This window comes from Anopheles funestus, chromosome 3RL (genome assembly GCF_943734845.2).
Source record: "Anopheles funestus chromosome 3RL, idAnoFuneDA-416_04, whole genome shotgun sequence".
NCBI classification, from domain to species: domain Eukaryota; kingdom Metazoa; phylum Arthropoda; class Insecta; order Diptera; family Culicidae; genus Anopheles; species Anopheles funestus.
Genome location: NC_064599.1, coordinates 53,879,556 through 53,906,741, shown reverse-complemented (window position 1 = coordinate 53,906,741; position 27,186 = coordinate 53,879,556). Strand labels below are relative to the sequence as shown.

The 27,186-nt window shown below is 40.2% G+C and overlaps 1 protein-coding gene across 3 annotated transcripts; it reads right to left on the bottom strand.

The window, feature by feature from the left end:
- Positions 1-895: 895 nt before the first annotated feature.
- On the bottom strand, positions 896-27,057 carry LOC125768757 (DENN domain-containing protein 5B). Of its 3 annotated transcripts, none has more exons than XM_049436827.1 (14): positions 26,588-27,057; positions 24,928-25,211; positions 10,361-10,886; positions 8,650-9,673; positions 8,239-8,492; positions 7,921-8,130; positions 5,819-6,029; positions 5,480-5,750; positions 5,202-5,237; positions 4,010-4,145; positions 3,544-3,940; positions 3,351-3,469; positions 2,570-3,283; positions 896-2,456 (listed from the first exon to the last, which is right to left on the bottom strand). In XM_049436827.1, exons 2-14 carry the CDS (start codon positions 25,184-25,186, stop codon positions 2,267-2,269), a joined length of 4,347 nt encoding a protein of 1,448 aa, XP_049292784.1. In that variant the 5' UTR covers positions 25,187-25,211; positions 26,588-27,057; the 3' UTR covers positions 896-2,266. The 3 variants fall into 3 exon arrangements, with proteins under 3 accessions (XP_049292784.1, XP_049292783.1, XP_049292785.1); XM_049436826.1 differs by lacking the exon at positions 5,202-5,237 and adding an exon at positions 4,611-4,931; XM_049436828.1 differs by lacking the exon at positions 5,202-5,237.
- Between the last annotated feature and the right edge of the window lie 129 nt (positions 27,058-27,186).

Genomic DNA, 27,186 nt, shown 5'->3' with positions numbered 1-27,186 from the left:
TCAAATGTCAATATGGAGCTTTCGACCTGCGGCCAAACCTAACCAAAGTGCATTCGCAATGAAAACCGAATGAAAAATATAAAACCAATTAAAAAATATAAATTCACGTTTATCTCTGCTGATGACTCATTTAGATGTATATTCCAAGCAAAATGATTTTTGTATGTTTTCATCCATTTTTTCAATCCCAAGATGGTGAGACCAAAAACGTTAATAGTGATAGAAATAGCGTTACACAGCGTTACATTGAAATACCAATTGCATTTTTCCGGTCACGTTTCCTTCTAATCCGAACCCGTCACTAAACGTTTAGCAATTGTCGTGTTTGCGAACGCAATTCAAAAAACTTTTGCGAAACTACATATAAAAAAATTGCAAAAAGTAGCTATAAGTGTATTTTCTGCGAAAAATCGCTATTCGAAGCGCGACTTAACGCCAGTTTTCTGTAATGGCGGCCAGAATAGCCCGATTTTGTTGGCAATTACAAAAGGATTAAAAATAATAAAAAAATTAAAAAATCTTTAAATTTATCAATTTCCTAAGGCTATATAAAGCCTTAGCTTTTTTTTAAAAACTAAGCAAAAATTCTAAATGGATGTATTTTAATGCGAATTTGTTGAAATGAGTTTCTTTTCACTCGAATAATGCTTTAAATAAAAAAGAATAAAAAATTATAAAAAAATAAAAATTCTATAAATTTGCCAATTTAGTTTCTTTTCACTCGAATAATGCTTTAAATAAAAAAAGAAAAAAATAATAAAAAAATAAAAAAACTATAAATTTGAAAATCTCCAAAGCCTTCGTAAACGCGACAATTGCTAAGCATGTAGCGACGGGGTGAAAATGCAACTTTTCTCAATTTTCTAAACATATTTCGACTCGCGGTTCTTCGCGATTTGCTTTGCTACCATTAACGGCAATGGATGATTTTATTCTCTTCATCGTTAGTTTTACATTTCATGCTCACGAAGACACAATGAAAGTGGTGCGTACAGTAACCGACCCGACTATACACGAGCTAAATGTTCTTCTACCACTAAACAGATCTAATGTACGTTCGATTGACTAATATCAAATGGGTGATTAACACACGCATCACTGGAGATTAATATGGAGATTGTTTCGTGACTTGGAGGGCAACGGAACGTTTGCATCTTACGAGTTAAAATGAATTTAATCGACTTTTACACCGCATTATCGATTGATACCTCGCTGCTTAACAGCAGCATCAAATTTTCCCGATTAAATCTCGTTTGTGTCGTGTTCAACTTTTCTTCATTTCTTCAATTGTCGCACGCATCGTCGGAGACGAATCAGGCGTCCCGAAAGATTGCTGTGTGTCGTTTTTCCACGGAGAAATCGCTCATATTTTGGCACAGTTTATCGTCGATGACTATTTTGTTTTTCTTATCTTGCTTACCAATTTAATACGATTCTTATTACTTTAGTTTAAAAAAAGCTAAAACCCTGCAAAAAAAACCCGCATGTAAAATAGGAATACTAACAGCAAACATAACTTATCGCGGTATACAAAACAATCAAAAGCAAATAACAACAACAAAAAACACATTTTACATTGGTGTAACCTAGTATCCTAGTAGTGGTATCCTCTTTCAAGTATTCTTTGGCCACGGTTTCTGAACTGGGATTGAGTAAAAAAGAGGTTCACTAGATAATCTCTCGTACTGGGTTCAGTCTATTTGAGTAGTATTTAACCTTATGGAGTAAAATCATTCATTTTCCACTAAACAGCATAGTGGAACATAATATTCTTGTATAAAACCTAACACAACGAAAGACACCAATAATTACGTTTGCTATTCAGTAGTACCAAATATTCATTTCGACAGACCCCATCAGTGTTACAAGAACTAAGTCTCAATGGAAGTATTAAATGTAAATGTACAAAAAATAAGACCATCTTTACATACACTGATATCTAACAAGCATGCTATTTAGTTGAAAAAAAAACATATTTTTACTGATCCTGCAGCATTCTATTAGAGTAGAGAGTAATTATTTTGATGCGACACTTAAACTTTAATTTTTAAACCCCGAGAAATCGATGTAGCTGCAAAAAACAAACAAACTTTCTTAGCTTAACAAAATTTTAAATCCCCTTCGATCACGAAATGATCATCTGGAAAGGAAGCTGCACGTTTTAATTTGAGTACGTCGAGTATTTCGTTCTCGTGCGTGAGATTACACTTTTTACCGACGCGCTTTAACTCTTAACGCTCGAAATCAAATATGGACCCAATCCAGCCTAACAGTGAGATCCGATACCTTGAGTAATTGAGTTTTCCAACACTATGTGAAATTCGTCCAAAGGTTCCAATATTTGACGCAGGAATGTTAGCAGTCCCTTCTTCCGCATGAAGCTCTGCTCCTCGTACATCTCGGCCGTCACGCGGGTGTATGCCATGGGCACTAGCATCCGGTGCAGAAGATGTTCCCTACAGGAATAAAACACAATTATTAGAAAAAAAACCCCAAAGCTCATTTGCTTAAGCAAACAACACTTCAACCACACATGCTCTGTTTCTGTTAGGTGTTTTGTATTCTTTACCTCAAACTCAAACAGATAAACAATTGGAACCGACCATCCTTGCCCAACGTTTGCTTTACGTTATTGATCTCGTCCATCAGATGGCAGTAGCAGTGCCACACGGCGGACAGTTCCTGCCGTGCGACGGGCGAGAGAGCGACACCAGCAACATTGCCACCAACACCACTACCACCACCGTTGCCAGTACCACCGAGATGATGGCCCCCACCGAGGCTCGTACCTTGCGGTGGTGATTCGGGGCTCGAGCCACTGGTGGGAGGCGAACCTGTGGCACCACCACCGCGCACCGTTTCGACCGATTCCTCCACCAAGCATATCTCGAACTGTTCCTTCACCCGCACGAAGTAGTCCCAGAGGTAGAAGTTACGACCGAACAGACGGGACGAACGGAACCCGCACAGGAAGGCCTGCTCGAGACACTTGACCAGCCCATTCTCACCGCACAGCAGGTTCGTTAGTGAGCTAGCGTCCCGATCCCGACTCGGCCGATAATGCCATTTAACGATCGCGTTCACGCAATCACCCAACATGTGCTGTATGTCCGATGGGCGTACCTCCGGTCGTTGTATACTAGGGCTACGAGTACGAGGCGGCGTCCGGCACGCCTCAACCAGCTCTTCGCTGTCTACCGTTCGGGGCACAAGTTGACCGATCAGCAGCCTCTCTATAGAACCATCATCAATGCCACGACCAAGCCATCGACCGCATGGAAATCTGTAACAGTTTTTGAATACATAAAATGTTTTTGTCACTTTAACAGGTTGTTAAAATCAATACTCACTTGTAAGTATGTCCCGTAACTTCGTTCCTGATAACTACATGTTCTACCAACCATTTCGATGACATTCCCGTATCATCGTGCCCAATTCGTAAGGACGTTAAAATGCCGAGGGTTTTGTGCTGTAAAGGAAAGTACACAAATACCAATTACAGCAAGACTTCATGGAAATCAAGAATAAAAACAATCATCTTACATGAAACACAAACTCCAGCGAATGTCGCGGCACGTTGATGATCTGCGTTTCACCCAGACTGCCCGATATCGCTATCCAAACGTTGGCCGATGTCGTAGCAGCGCTAGATTTCTTCGACGGGAATATAACCACACGGTACGGCAGCTTTGTCGTCGGATAAGTATTCGTGAAGCAGAAATAATCGACCGCATTCAGTGTAAGCAAATGGTACAGGAACTGTTCCACCTCGTCATCGCAGCGCACAAATGCGGAACGTTTGTAGAGCTGGCGTAGCAGTGCAGCATCCGTTAGCAACGTTCGCAAGTGACGTGACAGTACCTTCTTTTCCAATGCCAATCGTACCCAGGCTCGGGCGTATCCGATGTGCGTTTTAATGTCCGTCATCGCTAGAATGTTGCTGTGGAAATAAAGAGAGCAAACAAAGCAATTAGCAAACAATTTATAAACAATCGAATTTACACCGTACCGGATGTCAAATTCTAGCGATTCCGGAAGCGGTCGTAGTTGCTCGGGACCAAGGCTTTTACGCTCCCGAGATTTCGAGCGGCCACGAGTTGGGGAAGGTGGTGGAAGTTGTGGTTCGATGGCTAACGATGAAAGATCTGCGAAAGCATCAAACATACGTTTTAATGAATTGTACATAAAAATTTGCTTTTATCACAACAACAAGAAAAAAGAAACTGCAACTGAAACGTAAATATGCAATTAAAACAGCAAAGATAAGTATAAATAAATAAGTGAAATAAAATAAGCAAACACACGAGAAAACAATTGATTCAATCAGCTACGGTCCTGTGCAATCTCTACAACTTGTGGAAATCCTTCTTGACGGTGTGGTTAGCAAAGAGTTAAAATTCTTAAACAAAACAGATTAAAATATTTTTTTTCTATTAATTACGTTTTGTTTTCACCTCAACCGTGTTAATCCGTACTTGCATTTAGATATATATACGCCTAGCGATACCGTATGAGACACACAACACACAAGCACACTTCTTCTCAATCTTTGGCCACAATCGGGAATGGAAGTTCTCACGGGCACATGAGCCGGCAAGGACATTACTCACCGCAGTGACTGCGCGTGGAAAACAGGTTAGCTACCGACCCATTACGCATACCGACAAAAGAAGCAACGACATCGGACAACATAAAGTTAGTAAAGCGACCCGGCGACGTCGTTGGTACCGTTTCGGCCGACGATGATGCTGCGTACAGCAGTGTTCCGCTACCCGGGGCCACCCGGCCACCACTGTTGCTACCACTGTTGCCCTGCAGCCGGCGTATTTTGTGCGCAATGGTAGTGTGATACTTAAAGCCACCCATGGTGCCGCCGCTTTTCGGTGGCTTCAGAGTGCGATAGCGCGTTTCGGAGTTACTGCGTGCTTTTTCTTTGCGTCCATGCAATTTTGTGTTTGTGTGTGTGTGTGTGTTTGAAGTCGATTTAAAAGTCGTTAGAGATTGCAGTTTGGAGCATCAAAGCACAGAATGGAAACGAAAGAAAAAACAATATTGAAAGAAAATTAAGTGAAAAATTAATGTTCGAGAAATGGAAAGCAAGAAAAATAGTTGAATAGATTAACAAAACCATACAAAAAAGTTCGTTATATCATGCTACGAATGCGAAAAGAAGCAAGAATTTTAATGTAACCATCACGTACAATCCATCCGTTTCCGCATTACAGTCCACGCTAAGGCTGTGTGTATGGGAGAAAATGTAGCATAAATGAATGTTGGATAGAATATTACATCACATCTTAGAACATTGTTACAACGAAGAATCTAAAAGACAATTCCTTTTGGTAATGGGACGCTAAAACGCTAAAATTATTAACCTGCTATTGCTAACTTAAGGGACAAAAAGATCAGCTAGCGCGAGCTGATCAGGACGTATGGAAATGATCCTCTCTAGAACACTAATAAAACGATAGAAACATACCAGGGGTGAGATAGCTATTTTCCATCTGATGTTTGCCCGGATTTTGGCAATCCTTTATCTCCAGATATGCTGCCAGATGCGTCCAGAGCGCGGATTTGCCCTGCTTGCTGATTAATCCGTGTGACCAAACTTTCTCCAACAGATCACACAAGGAGGCAATCATTGTGTTCTCCTCTACACCCGTTACCGACGCTTCACCGCTCAGTCCGAGCTCTATTGCCTCCGTGCCCATCTTCTCTAGCAGCATTCGTTTAGTTTTGCTCTTGATGTCCTTTCAAGGGAAAGAAAAAGGGGGTTTCAAGTAGACCTTACAACTTTCAATTTGCGAAACCAACTCACCTTGAGAAGCTTTTCAACGAAAGTCCAGTTGGCCTGTGCCAGCAGAGCCGGACTGATTTCCGCACCAGACAGATTGGCTGAATTACGATTTGATTTATTCCCATCTGCATCTTTGGACAGCCCAGATACATTCGATGCACCACCATCAAGGGAAATCTCTTTCACCTTCCACTTGGTGCTGCCATTTTTCACTCGTCGCAAACTGTTGCCTCTGCAATAAAACATAAGGAAAGAAACATTGTGTATTAGAACGTACCGATCATGACTGAAGCGTATCGCAAAGAAAACCCCAAATATTAATGTACCAAAAGCCAACAGATTGTATAATTAGTAAAGATGTCACACAGAAAGTAATAGTGGGGAAGCGGGATAAAAGTGTGTACAAACAAACCACCGAATACATAATAAACGTTGTATAATACAAACCGAGAGCAGAATAAAATAAAAATCCTTACCTGCACAATTTACAAACACTAGCTCATTTGCAGAATGCTTTTTTTGCCAACACACAATACAGCGAGAAGCTGAGCAAACAACAGACTAACACTGGGGTTTTAAATAATATTTCGTGAAAAAAAGTTATTAAATACATTTAAACAAAAATAAAAGCGATGCATCGGTCGGTGTTTGTTAAAAAGAAAAAATAAGGATTTTTATTGCATTTCGTTTCGTTTTCTTTTCCATCTCGTTGTGACGACGTTTTGCTGCTGAGGAGAAAGAACTAAAGATTCGTCTGATGGTAATGATCCTCTGTAGTAAAAACAAAACACATCTACAAAACTAAATATAATCACGAATCGTACAGTTGCATGCAAAACACGTCACATTATTCATGCATAACACATCACTGAAAACGCATGTTCTAGAGAGAATCATGAACTAATTACACTAGTTACAAGCTAGGAGAGGAGATATGTTTCGTATCACCTTTGGCTATGAACGGTACTTGGAACGGCGTGTGCATAAAGAAGCTTTAGCGTGCCTTGCGTGGTTGTTTTTGTTGTCGTTGTTACGAGAGAACAAAGAATATAGCAATTTACATTATACTCGAGAGTGTACAGTGAGTACAACAAGTGCAACAGGAAAATCCGAAAGAAATTTAAAATAATGGTGTTTGTATGCTTTTCAAATAAAATTATTGTGTATGTATGAAAAATTAGAAGAAACCCCTGTGAAACAAATTTTTATGTTTATGCTGAAAATATCTTTCAAAATCACACGCATTGTATTTGTTTGATGAATTGTAAACCAAATACGCTAAGTATTTATCACGTATAGAAATGTTTCAAAATAGCAGTATTTAGAGTATTCTAGCACAACACACTTGTTGCCTGTGTGTATCTAAACATTACGGATAGGAAATAATGCAAATCAAAACGGTTAACAAAAATAAAAAAAGGTAAATGGTAGAACAATGTTTTCAAATCCTATTACGTATAAACAAAGTTTAAAACGCTTAACTATTGCATTAAAATCTTACGCGAAAACTATCATATAAAAACATATGCACATACTTAAATGGAAAACCATTTTACGCATCTAAAACAACACTTGCAATATCACAACAATTTACACTTGAGGCCGTAGGTTTGAAACGATTTCATTTTTCCTGTTGCTGCGCGTCGTTGGGAACGTTCTGCTTTCATATGTGGGAGACGTTTTTTTTAACCAAACCAAACTCTTAAAAGTTGCAATATTGATAAACAGAAAGTAGAAGCATCACACCATTAAGTCGATTAAGTCGAGAACCGATACCATTTGAAGCTTTTGATAAATTTGAAGAATATGATAAGACTTTTGTTCGTTTCTTTTACATTCGTTGGAGATTTGCAATATGGTTGTCGTTTCCACTTGTGTATCCCGCAGAACTGTTTGGTTTTGCATATCCCTTTTAACCTCCACGTGAAGCCTTACACCACCAACAGCACACAACAGTACCCACCCACAACGGCAGAATAAAATATATATAGTAAACAAACCATGCCTCATTAAAACGCGCGCGCTAGCAACTGATTCCGGAAGGGAGACGGCTGGCCACACGCATCCACACACGCGCACACACACACACACTAAAAACAAAAGCGTATGTGTACTATTCGTACCTCGAGACGCATTCATGGTTGAGGACGGATTTCTCCAGTAGTGGGAAGCTCCGGTAATACGGTGGCCTTTTATCCAGAATTTCACTCGGTGGGGCCACCTCCATGTCGACTGCCTGCAACCGTTTGTCCAGCAGCTTTTGCGTTTCTCTGGCTAGTATACATGGTTCATAGTTGGCGGTTCGGATCATACTTTCACCACCGTACCGCTTACTGAAAATGGAAACAGACAACAGCAAGAGACAGAAGCCAACAATTAACCATTCTAACCCGATGATATGTGCGCAAGGTCACGTGTGAAATGGAGCGCAAAATAGTTACCGTAAAATTTTTATCCTTGAGTCGAACAATTTTAAACTATACTCCATGTCACCGTTCAAGCTGTCCACCAATTGACATCCGTTCAGATCGTCACCCCACGAAAGCATGATTTTGTTGTCGATCAGCGTGGCAAACATTTGGCTCTCGAGAAAGCGGGACAGAAACGGGCGATGGTGCTGCGGTTGGTCCGATAGAAATGATGCCTTGTCGAAGTTGTGCAACGACTCTCTGTTCGTCAACCATTCATCTTTGCTCTGAAGAAGAAACAGCATTAGAATGGAACAACCGTTGCGTTTTCGATAGTGAGTCATTGTGAGTGAGTCATTGTGAGTGAACAAACTCATTGCGTGTCCTTCGGGGTGGCTCAGGTACGGCTTGCCGAAACCGTGCAGTGAACCGTAAAAAACCTACCTGATTGGGAAGTATAACAAAATGCTCATACGCGGCAAACATCTGCACGAACCGGTTGAGGAATATTTCGCGTAGTGCATTGTTCAGTCTCAGATCTTCATAGTACTGCTCGAGCGTCGAGAGCGGTTGCTTCTGCTTGGTACTCGGCATGACCTCGTTCGGTCCGCCACTGCTATCCACCTCGTCACCTCCGCTACGCCGTACAATATCAACGATCCTTTGCCGTACATCCGGGCGCGCCGGTACAGCCGTCGCAGGCAGTGGCATATCGGGCGAGTTTGGCCGGTCCCAGTCGAGCAGGTCGTGCAGCGAATGCTTTCGACGTACGTGCATCCCGGACGGGAGCGTACAGCTCGCCGTCATCATGTCATGGTCCTTGAGGAGATTCTTTGGGCTGAGTATGCTGGGCGGATCGAGTGAACGGTCGCGCGGCACCGCGTACTTATCGAGCACGGCCGTTATTTCCGAGATGAAATCGTGCCGGTACGGGAAGGAGGGTAGCTCCTCGGGCAGTTGTACCGATTTCTTGTCGATGTCGACATAGCAGAGGTTCGCCTCGCTACCGATCCGTACGCTACTGTCACAGTCGGCATGCAGCCCCATCACGAACGGGACCGGCGCGTCGAGGAAGTGGTGCAGCGAGGCGGGCAGGATAGGGGCGTACACGTGAGGCCACTGGAAGGGAAACAGCAGCGACGTGATACACTCGGCGACGATCGTGAGCTTTTGATAGTCCGAGGACCGCAGCAACACTTGGCTCTCGAGCAGCACGCACGTGAACAGCTGAATGACACACTCAACGCCGAGATAGGTAAATAGTAGCCGCAATGGGAAATCCATGAAGGGTAGCTCGTCTTTCTGTGCCGGTCGCTGCAGTATGGTGGCAATGGGAGGTAGGTGGGGTTCTTCCGGCGGTATGTATATTCGTATCGATTTTCCCGGCGGCGGAGTGGACACCTCGTACAGGATGTTGTACACGTAGCTTTCCAGACTTAGCCGGGAACCGGGATGTCGCGGAAGACACCTAAAATGGACATAAAGATCGTTAGTTGTGTTGGGTTAGAAGATTTTTTTTGGAAGAGTCATTCAGATAAATTGTTCAAAGAAATCATCATTTTAAAATCATTTGACATGAATCAAAAGATCTTTACATATTTCTGATGATTCGTGGCGGTATAGATCCATTATTATTCCTAATAAAGATTCAGAGTAACTCTATCGGTTTCAAGATTCATTCCGATTAATGAATCTGAATCCAATTCGCTCAACACTAATCGATAGTTGCCCTATTAATAATTGCTAATTAATTAATAATGTCATAAATTTAATGATCAATATCGACGATATCAATATCGACGAAATATTGGGCAATTTAATGCATTATTTAATAAAGCTTGTTTGTATGTATACTTGTTATTTTTTATATGTATTTTATTTTTAGAGCTACTAGTTCTATTACTCAGTTAAATATAATCGCTATTCGAGGCAAAAATACCTCCCTTTGACTACCACAAGTCACGAGCCAATATGCCACAATATCGAACACGTCATAGTTGTGAATTCTGCACAGGAAGGAACAAACAACGGGCACACCTTGTACCTTTTACGATTACCGACAGAACACAAATAGATCCATCCGTTCACCCTCGTTTCCGCCGGCTATGCCAACACATATTGCATTCTTAGCGTGTTTAGGAACCCAATCGCTTACCGATAGAGATTCTGCAGAAATAGCTCCGCCACGTGCGCATAGGGCACCTGACAGACGAGCGATAGGCTCTTGGCCACGTACAGCTTATCCTTCGTGACGTCATAGTAGCTGAGTGCGGATGCCGGCGCTTGGGCGGCAATTTTGAAATGTCTCGGCAGGGACCGGCTGACGGGGCTTTCCTTTACGCGCCTTAGCGTCCCCGGCGGTGGTTGCTGCGAGCTGGAAATTTCCGTAATAAACATCGACTGGAGCGTGTGCATGGCGCTACATATCTGACGGTTGCGCACTTCCTCGTAGAACACCAAGCTGAACCCGTAGCACCGTTTGCCGTCCTCGCGCGTCGTCGCAAACGCGTGAAACCGTGGCTCGATGTTGTGCTTTTGGGTGCGGAAACGTAAACCCTGCGGCAGGGACAGCATACAGATGCCGTGCGCATCGAACGGATTCCACGCGACGTGCTCCGGGTAGTGGCCTAGCGGTTTGCTTTTGTACGCACTGTCTAGCGGGGAGCAGTGGAGACTGTCGCCTGAAGTGAGAAAAAATAAAGGTAAATAAAATTTAGTTAAGAGAAATAAACTCGTTTTAGCTGATGTGACGGGATCTGACTAGAAGAGTATTGTGGCTATCATCTGCTGGAGTTGTTAAGATGTTGGCATGATTAAATAGTAAAAGCAATACTAAAACGTATAAAAGCTCTTCAAACAGAATGCCCTCGTTTGTTTATGCATTCACCTTTTGAACAGACACATTCGCAAAGGCCTGTAACGTTCCATTTCATGACCTATGTTTATATGCACGACCTACTACTGTGCACCATTTGCGTTGCTCCATTCGAAACACCCAAAACGGTAGTTTGCCATTGCTTATACAACTGCTTTTTTCCCCCGCTCTAGGCAAAGGCCAAACAGAGGGCTATTGACCGAATGGTACCGCTACCGTCACGGAACCCGCCAAAGACGATCCTCCGGAAAGAAGCTTTGTCATTCAAGATGGGTGCGTTTGTACCGGGGAAGGAAGGCGACACCGAAAGCCTACCGGTGTACAACACCCCTTTACTGTGGAGAGGAGACACAATTGCTGGCAAAATTGCACCACACATGGAGGATCCGCAAACCAAGTGTTGCAAACGATTCGGAAAAAGCGTTCGCCAAACGGGAGGGTGGCAAAGTGATTAGAATCGCTTAGTGAACATCCCACTCATCCGAGCGGCATGAAGGCATTATGCTATGTGTGTGGCACCGCTGTACATCTCCAGTCGGTAAACGGTGGGCTTATGACATGCTTCACTTAAATGAGGTCAACTGGTTACAATTTGACGTAATGATGCTTGTATCGTCATGCTGGAGAGTGTGCGGGATTAGCAATGATTGTGTAAAAGATGTCGATACCTTCACCAAGAACGCGAACGAAATGTCTATTTCGCGTGTAATCGACGAGTAGTTGTATTTTTAAAAAAATATATTACGGTGGATTATTATTTTTTTTTTGATTGGCTGATTGCTGATTTGATTTTAAACAAAAAATTAATGTTACCGGATTAGTCTACAGGCATAGAACCAGTTAGATTTTTTTTCTCTGTCGCTAATGTACAGTACCTCTAACACAAACTTGGACGCTTTTAAAATTGAAATTTATGATTTTTTATCAATGTGTCTTTAAAGTTTACCATTAATGTTTAATGTTTACCAATGTTTACCAATAAATTTGAAGATTTTGTTCGAAATGTTTTCCAAAATGTTGGAAAAATGTGCAAAGAGTTAGGAATTTAAACGAAAATTGTACATTTGAAAATTACACATTTGTTCCTGATTACCTTGATACCGCCCGGCCGTTCTAACCGAGCAAAAATAAAAAAAATAAATAAAATAAAACAAAAAATAAAAAATAATAAAATAAAATAAGATGGGTACATCCAGGATATGCTGCTCTTTCTCGGATCGTAGAAGTAAATAACTCCTAACCAAAGTAACTTTTATGTAATTATGGTAATGCTTAATTGTTAACAATCCAGCTAGATCCGTATATTTGATATTGATATAGTGATTTTAATCAACAAAAAACGTTTATAATAATTTAATTGTAATGAACTATACAAACAAATCAAATATAATCAAGACAATAGCCTAGCAGTAGCTTTAAATGTGGATTGAATCTTTCGCTTTTAAGTTATTTCAGATATGTGTTTCTGATATCAACAGTCTAGTAAAGAGTAGGAGATATTTCAACAAATTTTCGAAGAACAAGTCAGGTACAACATGAATATGTCATGTACAACATGGAAATTGTACAACTCTAAATCAAATATCGAAAAGGGACCCCAATCTCCAGATTGTTCCAGATTGTTTTTTAGTTTATTTTTAAATCGTTGTCGTTGATCTTTGTTGTTCAAAATGTTGCTTAAAAAGATAATCGAACTGAGCTGCATCGAATTATCTGAAAATTTACATAAAACTTGTACCCTTCCCCCGTTATAAAATATCTTAGCAAGCCAGAAATGATCGGCGTGACCTTTGAGGTCGCTAAGCCAGAAACAGAACAAAACATTGAAACAAACGTAAAATGTTGCACAAAATTATACAAACAATATTTTCTTACGTTTTGTCCAGCGAAAAAAAGCATTTTTTGCTATTTATTATTTAATTTTTTGTCTGTTGTTTTCATTGATTCTCTCATTTGTTTGCTATTAACTTTCCTTAAATAAATATTGCAAAAGAAGATGGCGAACATTCATTCCCAAAAAATTATTATCTACACAAAAAAGTCCACATTTTCTATCTGTCCGCTTTTGCGTTTGAAGCACTGTAAATAGTAGACAGCGTCGAAGAACAACGAAGCGTAAACAAAAAAAAAGATGCCATTATCAACCGGGAACAATTTAACACGAAGCACTGGAACGCAACGTCCGATAATGTCGATCACTCGTACACGCAAACTACGAGCCACAATGATGATGCTGACGCTACACCGTTCCACACATGTTTGTTATTGCATTGGCTGTCGAACATGTTCTACAATCAGCTGATTGCTTATCAGAAAAAAGTGATGATGTTTTAGAAAAAAAACAACATCGAACAAACATAGCAAGACATAGATCCCATGAAATAATTCGAAGCAAACACTCGATGGTGAAACAACAAGAGAATTATCTCCTTAATAAAATTATGAACACTCCTATAACCGCCCTTTTCCTCTCTTGTCGACAGGGTTGTTCCAGTTCAACTTTCATACAGTTTGATTACCCATCGTTTAAAAAAAAAGGTCACTGCTGAAGGTAAAATATTGCCACCCCGAAGCAGATGCAACAGGTCCGTTTTTAGGCACTTTGGACCCTTCTTCGATAGGTGGAGATGATGCTACCGATGATTAAATTAGCACCGGCTCATTACGGTCGAAAACAATACCGACGATAATGTTTTATGATCCAGCCGCTTTTCGACAGTTATATGGGGGGTGGAAAGTGATGGAAAAAAAGAAAGACACACCACTGTACCAGTAGCACCCTCAGCTCAGTTGAATGAGTTTGTTTTCTCTGATTTTTAGTACCGCACAATGTTTGTTTCTATTTCACGATTTATTCGAATGGGAAAATCCGGAGTTTGGTGGTACTTTTTTCCAAACGATCAGCTTACTTCCTACCATGTTAATTAATTCAAGAAAAAATCACACTGGAAGTAGCAAGTGAAAAAATAAGGTGCAGTGCAGGAAAAATACTTCCGATTTCACTTTCGAAGGTGGCCACTCAAGCGTGGACTATTTTTTTTTTTTGCTCTTCTTTCCCTTCATGGCCTTCAGTCCCCATGCAGTGCTTTGCTATGTTTAAGCATACTATTTTTCTCTATTTTGCTGCACTACCTTAGGACGATTTAGACGGTGGTTATGGACGAATGCACCTTTACGTTGGATTCGAATGTACTAAGAGTCGAACATTTCCGCAAAACCCGACCGACCGTCAATGCTTGCTTCAAACCAGCCACATTAAAGCTAATGGTAATTAATAGCCAACACATACACTTTGATGGGAAAAAAGCTAACCCATTCCCTTGCTGTGCAAAACCTTAGTTATTAACGATGTCTAGTCAATAGTGGTAAGACAGCAAAGCAAATCTGTCGGTACTTCCTCGCACGATTCAAAGCGTATCGGCCATTTTGCATTTAAAGGAAGTACCGCCGTGTGTTAACTAATGCTTATTTCTTGCTTTCGAATTAATAAGCTACATTTATCGTCTTTCAACAGTGTAAATGTTTTTCCCGGTAAAGACATTTACAAATCGAAAAGAATTTCAAACACTTCTAGTGAACACATTTTAGTTTAACCATGTAAAAAATTACATGATTACATGAGTCATTGATCACGACACTGTGCCTGAAATATTGATACTCTTTCTTTTACCGTTTCGGGTTGATTCACCACCGGGAGGAAAATTGTTTCCACCTTTTTCAAGGCTTATTTATTGCCGACCTCCAAAAAGTCATGGACAGCGACTAAATATTGGTTCTTGACATGAACTGAATCCTTTAGATCACGCCATAACGTGAGCCGTAGGGTGGATGAACTTGTTTCCATAGCCTTGATCAATTTATTACAGAAAAATGCTGTTCGTGGTGGAACTTTTTATTGGTGTCTTAAACAGCTAGTCTACCGTCCGGTACATTAGTTGATTAAAAGTATTTGTGGATTCTAACATTTTTTATTTTTTTCGGTGTTTGGTCTGTGTATGATAGGTTGGGATATCATTACATACGATTACAAGCATTCATAGGTTTTGGTATAATTGGTTTAAAAATCGTTTAAAACAATAGATGACTGCCATAATATGTGATTAGTGTGACTTCTTATACGAATTTCCGCGTTAAGCGTATTATTACTTTATTTAATAAATGAGCTCAGAATCATTCGCTATGTAAACAACAATCAATTCTTATGGAAGGGATGGAAAATACGATTACGGCAAATTTGTTTGATTATTTTTTTTCAGTTATCGGTGATATAAATATTGAAGAGTGACCTTCTTATGGTTTTTCAAAAATAAAATAATATTTTCTATTTTACGATACATTTTTTACCAAAAACTCATCAAAAACTGGTAAATAACTGCTAACTGATAAATAAAAGTAAACAGTTCATATGTAACAGTTCAGTTCAGTATCATATGTTATAATGAATTGAAAAAAAGTATAAAAAATGTTTTTTGAATCATTTAAAACTACAATAGTTTGGGGCGGCCCGGTGGTGCATGTGATAAACGGCGCCAGTCCACAAGGCCGGACCGGGTTCAAATCCCATCCGGACCGTCCCCCCGTAGCAAGGCTTGACTATCCGGCTACGTGGTAAAATAAGTCTAGTAAGCCAGAAATGGCCGGCGTGACCTGTAAGGTCGTTAAGCCAAGAAGAAGAAGTTTGAAATCTATTAAACGTAAGAACAAATGGCAATGTTATAGTAGATCACTTTGCACGCGCTATATCCGTTTTAAGACTAAACAACATAATTAGAATATAAATTAAGACAATACTAAAATCAGGTGAATTCTATAAAATGAATAAATCTATGCTTTTTTACGGAGCAAACAAAACAAAACTTAATAGAACGAAAAACGATATGTAATAATAAAAGATAATAATGAAAAGATAAAAAAGATACAAAAACAATTAACTGCATATTTTTTAAGTTAAAGTAAGGAAATTAAAACAACATGAAATCAAAGGAAAAAAAACAATTTAAAGAAACTAGAATATCAAAATCAGAAAAACTATATACATTCAGAATAGCCAAATGAACATTCAAATAAATTAGGAATGTAAAATACAGTACATAAGTAAAGTAGCGAAATAGTAGCAGTAGTGAGTCAAGGGAAAATCCGTCTACGAAGAAGAATATACGGCTCAAAGGGCCCTAGGTCAAAGTATGAATCTAGCATAGACCGTTCCCACTATTAGACATTGAAACACCTACTACCGACACAACTACTCCCACTTCTACCAAACTAAACAGTCGCAGAATGTGACATAGAAACAGTACAAAAATGGAAAGCCTTATAAAGGCCATTAGCGAAGTCACCGCACCGGTCACGTACTGGTGAAATCAAACGTCATAAATCACACCTCAAACAGCAGTTAATAGGTTTGGCCATTCAAGTAGCATGGCCGATGCCTTTCGAGTGCTAGACGATGCTGTCATCTCTAACGTAGGCGTTTGCGGTGGAAACTCAAAATAAAAACCCAAAGCGTCTCAAAACGAATTGCGATTTCGGTAAAGGTAAATTACAAAAATTAATATTTATTCACTCATACAAGAGAGCATCATTAGGAATATAGTCAAATGCACTTGAAGCGAAAGAAAATAAAACCATTTCGAACGCGTACAAAGCGTGCAAACGAAAATTGAATTGAGTATCACCCGAAGTGTTTGGCGAAAGCGCAGCTCCATTCCTGTGCCTTGTGGTTACGAATTCCGGAATGAGGGTGTGTTTTGTATTTCCCCTTCAATCCTCTTCTCTCTTCGCCTTAACGTTCCAATGGGCATCGGGAGCAGACATGTGAATTTTCCTACCTTCTAAAAAGTCGGTCACATTGGTCACCAAAAACCGCACACCAACATGGTGGGAATTGGGTGAAAATGTTGTGCGAATTTATTATGCGAAAGAAAAAAAAACCAAACAAATGGAATCCATCTTATGGGAACAAGTAAACGACGCAAACGTGAATAGTCACGTGATCTTCGATATGTTAAACGACGTTGGATCATTTTTTTGCTGTGTTAGGTTCGTGTTAATGAAGGAAAAATTATCTCTTCCTACAATTGTCACACCATTTGATACCAGTAATCAGCTAAATTTAAACTGCCCATATCGAATGCAATTGAGACGTGCGGAAGTTCATTAGCTTCAACTTTCTCTCGGCACAAAGCAAACGAACAGAAGCCGAGATTCATTGCGCTATTGCAAAATGGTAGGAAAAAAGCATTTCCCCACCTGTCTCGCTGTACACCCTGACCAGACACACCACATGTATGAAGGAAATGCTGTTTTAAAAAAAAAAATTCAGCTACACGTACGTGCCCATTATCCATATTAACGTCCCTTATGATTAAAAAAAAAGGTCGCATAAAATACAGCAAAGATTTGGAAGCGAAGGTATAGTTTTTGCTTTGCTGATGAAAGCTTTCGGCGTTTTCCTTCCCATAGAGTTCCGATGCATGAGCACAATACACAACAATTGCATACGAAACACAGTGAGATCGTGAAAATGAGCTCAAGTTTTTGTGTGGCTTTTCCTACAGAAAACTTCGACCCTATTTCTATTGCATGGGAATTGCATACATGTGCCAAGGGAACAAAACAAAACGTTGGGACACACGTAAGAAAGCGGCAAGAAATTTGAAGTCATGCGTTTTAACCATTTACAGCGCTTAGCCGATGGAACGAAAGGTTGAATCATACGAAGCTGACAGCTTGTTAAAATTGCGACCAGGTACATGACCCATCGCGCAAAAGTGCAATTGCCTCGCAAACAGATGCACGAATTCCGTCACAAAACCTGCTGGCGTACTGGCGGGAGTGGAAATAATGTTCAATTCACTCCGCACTGAGCTTCGCGCACTGCACCACATCAAAGCCAATTTACGGACAAGTGCAAATACCATCCGAATCGTGGTGCATCATTTGCACTGCACTGCAGGCTAGAGGTAAACGGTGTCCACTGTTAAATCTCCCATGGGCGGGCGGGGGGATGGCGATACGATCGTGCAAGTTCAGTGAAAGTTTGCAATAGAAGCAGAGGGTGGCCCGATGAAGGTAAAAGTGAAATCGAAACTCCAAATGCAAGCCCCGTTTCGGTTGCAAAGATGGTTTTGCCAGCTGAGCGCTGTGGTAAAGTGTTAATATTTCAAGGTCGTTACCGTAAATACTTTTCCAGGGGACAGCTAAACTTTACCGAGAGGGAAAATATTAAGGAAAAAGAAGAGCTCATACTAACCCCCCTGGCTGGATGGCATGCGCAGTAACCATCAAGTGCACCAGGTGTTCTTTCACCAGATTTAAATTGCCATTAACGAGGTAAATGCGGTAACATTTTAATATCTTTTTTTTTTGTTTTACTTCGAATCATAAAGATAGTGACATAAATTTAGTAAATGTCTCAATAAAGGATTTCCAATTTATCGGTCTTTATATGACAATACTCATACCTAATCTTTTCCAAACCTTTACCGCCAACCAACTGCAAGGACTTCTTGACGTTGTAGTGCCACAAAAGAATAATTCTTTTTCTTGTATAATTGATCTAAAAATTCAATTATATTAAATTTAAAAATGAAGAAAATGTACAAAGTTCCAAGATTTTGGAGAATTTTTTTTCAGAAATTTTTGCCTTTTACTGAGTGCTCTGTGACTCGTTAGACATATTAGACAAACACGCCACTGTTTGAAGAGTTGATCAACCGATATTGCGTAGAAGTATCGGGATTCTCAGTCTTTCTTGCTCTGCCTAACTAACAGTAGAACATGCTAAACCATGAAGGCATGACGATATACCAAGGTATACACAGTTTCATGATAAGAACCAGGCATTTCAGTTCAGAATCACAGTCTCTTGGTCGATAGATCCAATCTCATTTGGACAACCGAAATGATCTTTCATATAGTGACTTATAAGATTGTGTTTTCTTCGTTGCCAGATTAATTCTCAAATTCCCGGATAATAATAATGATAAGTCGATAAAGGGATTCTTCGAAGAATAAGTTATGTCAAGTCATCTCATACATTGTAGAATTCAAAAAAAGAAATATTGAATAGAAGCAGTATAGTAGTATGACTCTCCAGTTTTTAATTATTAGTGAATTTAAAAAAATTATCTTCTCCAAGAATGCACTAGTCAATCGTAGACACAGTTAAGGATACTTTTGGGTTGGCCACACAATATGCTTACATAATGGACACCTTCAATAATTTAATAATCACCAGCGATAACAGGGCTTACATAGCCCCATCGAGTAACATCAACCATCAACGAAACTCTTCGTTACATTAATGATATCAGATGAAAAACTAATAAAACGATAATAATATACCAAACATAACTGCATTAAATTCCAACCCAGCAACGCCAGTAACACCAGTGTTCAGACAACTGCCCTTTTTGCTGTGACGTACTTTCGGTACTTTCTCGACGAAGGTTGAATTCCCTGCTGCACCATCTGCAAGATGTTCGATTTCTCAACATTTCTCAACACGCATCCATCACCGATCCGTGCTGAACGGATCGTAACAACTCTTACATCAACGTTTGCTGGTGGCCCAAACCGAAAACTGTTCAATTTTTATGAGCAGCCAACGCTGCTGTCGGCCTGGTTGAAAATTGTGCACCAATAACATTGCCCCATACGATGGAATCGGTTTTAGCCGTGTAAGGTTATGGGAAGATGTGCAACCGGCCGATGTTTCGATTTGCCTTGACTGTGAGCACGCGGACATAATCCAGCCAACACGTTGAATGATGCGTTCGTCAAAACCACACTGGTTCTAGTCTCGTATGCGTTGTTACTTAACGCAACACGTCTTAAGTAACGAGCGTCCGCCCAAGTACAGTACAGCTCTGTTGTACATTCCTGAGTAAGATTATTTTGGGATTTCCCGTCTCGAAGCACCACAAAACATCCGCGAACCAATGCAAGTAAGAAAATGGGCTAGCATTCTTGTGAAAACGATAAATTGCCAATGGTGTGTGTACCACCTCCCGGTGATGGCCTCGAGGGAAGATCCGTGATCCTCACCGGACGAAACGCTGAATAATGTATGTGTTGGACCGTCAATTGCGTAACACACGTTTGCTCACCCGGAAGCATGTTGTGAAGCAAATGTAAACATTTGCGAATGGACGATAGTGCGCCTTCATTCTGCGAGATGTTCCTAGTCCATTTCCCGACGGAGAAATATGTAGTTGGTCAATGAAATTACCCAAGGTAAGGTTTTATGTGAAGTCCTGGGGTCGAGTTCATCACTGATGTTAGACATCACACAAAAGTACAAGAGTTTCGGAACGACGCAATCCGTTCCTGATTACCACATATATGTTGTAATAAAATCTTATTTTCTTATCCTCCAGTGTATTACTATTGTTTTCTGCAATGTGGTTTGTGTTTTCTACAACTACATACATTGTACAATTCAATAAAAGGTAATCCATTTTTTGGAAGAATTGAAAAAATAGTCATGTAGACTGATAACTCACAAACAAAAGCAAAACATGTTAAGAAAGAAAAAAACAAAGCTATCTGCCAGCAGACAGCTTAATGTATTACGGATCAGAATCGTCGCCTGAGACGATTTATCAAAACTTTTCCACTCACCAAAAATCAGTCCCCAATGAGTCCTGATCGAGATTTCAAAAACGGTTGCACTTTAGTGTTGGGAAAACAATTGGCACAACTAAAAGTCCCGCAAAATTCCCCGTTTTCTCGCATTCTTAGACGAATACTTTTCACAGCAAAACAAAGAGAATGGAAAATCGATACTTGGCACCAACTTTTCTTGCGTTCCCTTCCGGATTTATGTTCCGGAGTGTCTGGAAGTCAGGTTCTCCGCGTTAGCACAATCTCCCGTCGTCACGGTTGAACCAGCCGACGGACAGATTGGGCGCCGCTGGGTCTGATTTCTTCGCCCACAAACGTCACTAGACGACGTCGTTATAACAATAGACAGTAAACGGTCTCTGTGCTGCCTGCGGTTCTGCCTGTGATGTTGTCCAATAAGCGTCTATTTATCGTCAGTTCTGTACTTTAAGAGAAAGGCTTTTTTAATTCATACGTTCCCCCACACAGCAACTCAGATATGTGCATTTAAATACGTGTCAAAGTAAATAAATTCATTAGGAAATATGAGACGTCACCATTGTGACTGATATGAAACGGTTAGCATTTTGCCAACGTTGGTAGAGTCTGTCGGGAAAGCGGTACATCATAAAGTCTGTTTATTTTATGATAATAATACCTTTTCGATGTGAAATAATGAAGCCATTCAGCTCCGATGTTTGTGCGCTGGGTTCAGTAAACTGGCTACCGATATAAAGATTGCTTGTATTTGATTGAACATCATTAATGTCAGACGAAAGTTTTAGCATTATCTTTGGTAAATCACGTTCATGTGACATGTTTGTTTGGTTTTCGGTTTTTATCTGCATTAGTTACGTCAAAATATGTCCATCACTTAGCCAAAATCCCCAAACCATTTAGTGTGTATTTTATTAAGCAGCTCTTATTCTGCAATGTTAAACGTCCCGTGAGCTGACACATCAATACAACAACATTTATGTCACATCACTTCAAGTGACTCATTGCCGTACGACAACGACAACAACAAAAACTTCGCATGCCATCGATTTCACTTTTGGGGCGAAAGCGGCCTGATAACGCGCTTCACGCCGTCAGACAATAACGAATGGTAGAAAATTTATCATACCGGCCACTAAGAATGGTTTAACGTGGGATTTTATGTGCATTTTACACTGTGTGTCATAAGTATGCAAACTATATTTATTTAAATAATATAGCTTGAAGTGGTAGGTGATAAAACCGGAAATAAGGTATAGCAAATTTTACAAATCAATACGAAATAGCTCTCTTTTATATTTATTTAATAAATAAGAACTATCTTTAAAAAGATTTAGAGAGATTTGTACATATTTAACATATATTTACTACATTTCCTAATGCATTATGAACAATTACATTTTTAATAGCATTTTCATGTCATTATTAATTATTTTTATAATATTAAAATTTTTATATAATACAGGTAGTATTATGCGCCTATATTATATATTATCCAGCCTATTTGCGAATTTTATAATTTGACTGGTATTTAATACGTTCAAATTTGCTTTAGAATCAAATTCAATAGTCTAATTATAGTCTAATTCAATCAAATATTTTTTTACAAAATTTGTGAAACTAAAATCGTCTGTGATACGGCCTGGCTGTTCTTGAGAAGTAAAAAAAAATCGTTCAAAAAACAGAATACATCTCGAGGAAAGAAGGCAGTTTGATTTATAACTGTCAATTTGTAACGAAATTGCACCGGAAATTCGGAATACTCGGATTTTTAGGATCTCTGCGGTCCGCTTTAATAATGTATGTTTTACTATCTGTATACACCAAATTCTATGAAAACTAAAAAAAATAATAAATTCTTCTTTTCATTTATTTATTTTAAATTAAAAAATAATTAAGCGGTATAAATATAATTCAGAAAAAAAAATTTCGTTGTTCTCTATCAACCCTGTTAGTAGGAGAATTGTGTCGCACTAAGCGTATCGAGGGAAGCGAATGTTGCCCAATTGGCTTCAAACCTTCATAAAGTAAATATAAAAAAAATCTTGAGCATATGGCATAACAAAAAGTTGCAACATTGCCTTCCCTTGGTTGCACATTCGATGCTGTTGTAATGCTGAACACGACAGTTTTATGCAGCAAGCATATCGTTCGAAGCAGAATATGCTCGCGGTTTGCATAAACGAATACTTGGCCAGGTGCGCTTAACGAACTGGATGCCACCACCATTCAAGCCGCGAATTCTAAATGCCAAATATCACAGACGGGCATTAGATTGCAGGTTTCTCCTTACATCGTAAGTGAGCTGTATAATTTGTTTACGTGTTTGTTTGCCTTTTTTTAAATAAAAAAAATAAAAATTAAAAAAAACACATATTGTTTCCTCCGTTCTTTCTTGAGGTTTTTTTTATTAAACGAACTAAAATATTATAAACCAAAACGTTGTAAGATTTACGTGAGAAATGCGCACGGTAATACAAGGCTAAATTGGACAAATGCGTGGAGCTGTATAATTCTTCCCACACATGCCACACACTGTTTCAAGACCAAACACCCCAACCAGTCACTGTTGTCGTGCATCCGCCCCTACAGCCCCATAGCAAACGGCATTATTTCAGCATCTCACACGAGTTCAATAGCCGCACACACCGTGCACGACATACAACATGTCCGAGAGCGCAATTGAAGAATTAACTTCAAACTTGAAGGCATCCACAAGATGAGATGCCAATGGCCATCCAACCGGCACCAAGTTCTACCAAATGCTCGTACACACACACACCCGCAAACGCCAAATAAGTATGATGGGGGGTGGGTGGCGCTACAACATTCCCTTGAGGTCATTTGTCTGTTCACACTGTTGGTCAATAATAGGTGCGCACCACAGTTCCCACAGCATTAGCCGAAGCAAGTGCTCTTTTATTAAAACCACCCGCCTAAGGAGTGGTTTCTTGCGCACGTCTGTACAAATCTGTAACTCGCGGCACGATTTGCGTATTTGCAATGAGAAGCAAATGGTGATTTAGATTGGCGCAGAAATAAGAGAGTAAATGAAAAAAATGTTGTGTTTACAATAAATTCAGTAGAAAAATTAAATTAACCGTAGAAAGAAACAAAAACTTAAATTTGTTTTGAAATCAGGTAAAACAACATGTAAACAGCAACAAAACTTATGTTAAATGATTCTACAAAAATACAAAATACATCCGACTCAGCATGATTGCGGAACATTACCATTCACAGTACAGTACAATGATATTCAAAACAAAAATAACCTTGCCACCCAACACCCAGCAGCACGTGGCAAATACCGGAAGCTCGCGTGAAATGATAGCGTGAAAAAGGGGGCAAGAAGACACCTATCAATATCACGTCGAATGGAGGAATTGTTTGCTACTATCACGCTGTAGCTAGGAAAGCGCAACAACAAATCCAATGAATTAGCATTTTAATTAGGCGTATGTGTTAAATCAGCGCAACTAAATTTTGCCTCTGAAATTCGATATAAAACTGCGTGTTTAAACCTTTTTCCAACATGAAGCAATGCACATATAAGTGTGCTACTTGAGGAAACAAATGCACAAAGCAGAAAGGGACTGCATATTCAGTTCAATTGACTTCATTTGTGTAAAGCTTCCTGTTATCGTGGTCTAGCAGTCGTCCCGGCAAGGGAGTTGCTTCATGGTAGTTCGAACAACGGGGTTCAAGAACGACACGCAACACGCTGTGGAGACTTTTTTCGTTTCCTTTCGGACGGCACATACTGCTGCTTCAGGGTTGCAACGGGACAGTCAATTGATATTAATTGACAACAATTGAGACCGTCCGGGACGTAGAATGCGGGACCCGGTCACAACGGTAGTCGTCGCCCCTGCTTGTTCTTGCAGTTGTTTTGAAAAATATATGAAGACCTCCAGTAGATGGCTAATGCTTCAAACAAGATTCTTTAAAGGTTTTTGCCTTTGCTTGTTTGTCTTAATATTTTTGGTTGCCTAATAAACTGAACGAACAAGTCATGCATTAACTGCCGTAGAATTATGTAAAACAATAATGTGATTAGAGGGAAACAGTCATTTTTCCTGGTCTACTTTTAAGAACACCACCGACCAAGGATTTGTGTTTTTGAAATTAAAAAAAATAGTAGTAAAACTTCACAGCGTCATATATTTAAAAAAAATATATAAAAAAATATCTAATTATTTTTTCCACTGTTTTTAGCTTAAAATAAAGAAATTAAATCTTACCTGCAAATAGATCCGGCTCCAGTCCAGAATCCAGATCCAATCCGCAGATTACGAAATAATCTGCAAAGCGTGTAAACTGCTGCTGTACGATATCGTTCTGCCCCAACCGTTGGCCACCAGGGCCGGGAGATTCGGTAAGACTTCTGACCGATTCCGCCGACGTTCCGCCATTATTCGTTCCAGCTTCGATTGTTATAGTGCGACCAACGCTACCAACACTACCGTCGGCCATACCGTGACCGTTGGATTTATCACACATTTCTTAACCGCGATTGCCAAACAAACTGGAAGAAAATTGTGGTGGTTTTTTTTATTATTTAAAAAAAGATTTACGTGAGTAATAAAAAAGGTTTGGCGATTATGAAAGGTTTTTCTTTTTGTTTTCCTTGCAAATCATAAACACTCATCAACACAAACACACATGCATGTTTTCATCGACACGATTGGTATGCCAAATCTTCGCCATACAATTTTGGCATGATCTTGCTGATCTTGCCAATTGCAATCTCTCTTTTTTCTCTCTCTCTCTCTCTTCTCTCACTGTTACGTGCTATGAACTCGCTGATCTTAAATGTCGACCGATTTGCGTCGCTGTTGGTAAACATTATGTGGTATGCGCCCCCAAAATGCCCTTCGCTACCCAGAACCATTGGGAGCGAAAGGAATACAAAGAGCAAGGGGAAGAAGAAGCACCAAACTGACATAAAAAATACCAAACAACTTAGAAACAAAAAAAATAGGTCCAAGCAAGCGACGCACAAGCATCTTCGCAAGAACGCGAACGTATACAATCATGACCTTGCTGCTTCTTCAACCAAAACAGATGCCGCCCGTTCTTTTGCCTCGGCATTTTTTTTAATACACCGCACTCAATAGGTTCTTCTTCATTGTAGTCTAGTTCAATAGCGCACGTTTGCCTGATTATCAACGACCGCATGCCCCACTTGAAGAGTGTGCGTTGTGTATTTGCTTGCCAAGTGCAATTCGTTTTAACCCGTCCGTTACATTGCACGTGTCCGCTGTACAGTGGTTACCTAAAAGGATAAGCCAATGAAAGGAGGTTTGCTGCTCTGCTACCAATAAAGGAATAGAATTGTTTACATGGGAAACGCGCGCGCGCAGAAGTGTTTACAACCGTGCACAGGACGACCGTGGCCCCAAACTTGCAAAATCCCCCCAACTGCTGAATGGCCCCATATTGGCGAGTGTAGCAAAGGAAGCTTTCACCGTGCGTGTGTGTCATGCAAGGAAGTGAAAGGTCGGGTTTGGTCGCATTCCCACCAACATGGGGCGCGAATCAATAACGAAAAGGGAACCACATTTTCAATATCTTCCCAACAGCACAGCAACACCAATCAGGCCAAGGAACGAATTGATTCTACAACGCTTTCTAACATTCTTTTTCTTGGTTTGTAGCTCGCTGCAGCATCTTCTTCGCTGTTTGGCCTTCACCCTTGGAGCTTGAGCATGATGAAGAGAGAAAGGACGGAGAGACACCGAGAGCAAATGCCAATCGCACCAACACGTACGCACGCACACACACATACACATTAGTGTTTGAACAGATTCACACGCAAGGCTCTTTTTTTTATCTCCACTGCAAAAGCAGTAACGAGAGTGTGGGATTTTTCTTTTCATAACTACACTAAATCGCACTTACTTTATTCTGCACAACACGATGCTTAAGCGATATTAAAACGAACGATTGAAGATTTCTTTAAACATACACACACTCACACACCACGGCACCAGTGCTTATTATCAAACGATCTAAGGGCAAGACCCCCCTCACTGCTATGAGGGCAAATGGCTTTTTTTATGAAGCTTCCAAAAAAAACATCACTACTGTAGAAAATCACGGCAGGCCGCGGTCGATTAGAGGATGCTTCTTGCAGAACGCCCTTGCATCCATTTTCACCGCTAAACACTTCTCTTGATCAACACGTTAAATTTTTGCATAATGCGTGCTCCAAATTCGATTGTTAAGCACACACAATATCAGCACGGTTGTAGCTATGAGTCGAGGATATGGCTTTCCGTATAGCTTACAGCTCCATCAGCGAACTTTCCTCCAACGTCGTTGCTCACGCACGCAACCTGCTCGCGTTGAAAGACAAAGAAAAACAAACTGAAAAAATAAATACACAGCCCGATTGACTGTCCCGAACGGCGAACGCAATTCGGTTTGGTTTACTACGCACGGTTCAGTACTGTCCTGCACAATGGATGGCGTATCTGTTCTCAGCAGCAAGGAAACGG

Coding starts and splice junctions, on each gene's coding strand:
- LOC125768757 (XM_049436826.1), bottom strand. CDS start 25,186: ATGTGTGATAAATCCAACGGTCACGGTATGGCCGACGGTAGTGTTGGT. Junction 4,932..5,479: donor AAATAGCTATCTCACCCCTG/GTATGTTTCTAT, acceptor ATGGACGCAAAG/AAAAAGCACGCAGTAACTCC. Junction 4,146..4,610: donor TTCCACGCGCAGTCACTGCG/GTGAGTAATGTC, acceptor ATGCTTTCGCAG/ATCTTTCATCGTTAGCCATC.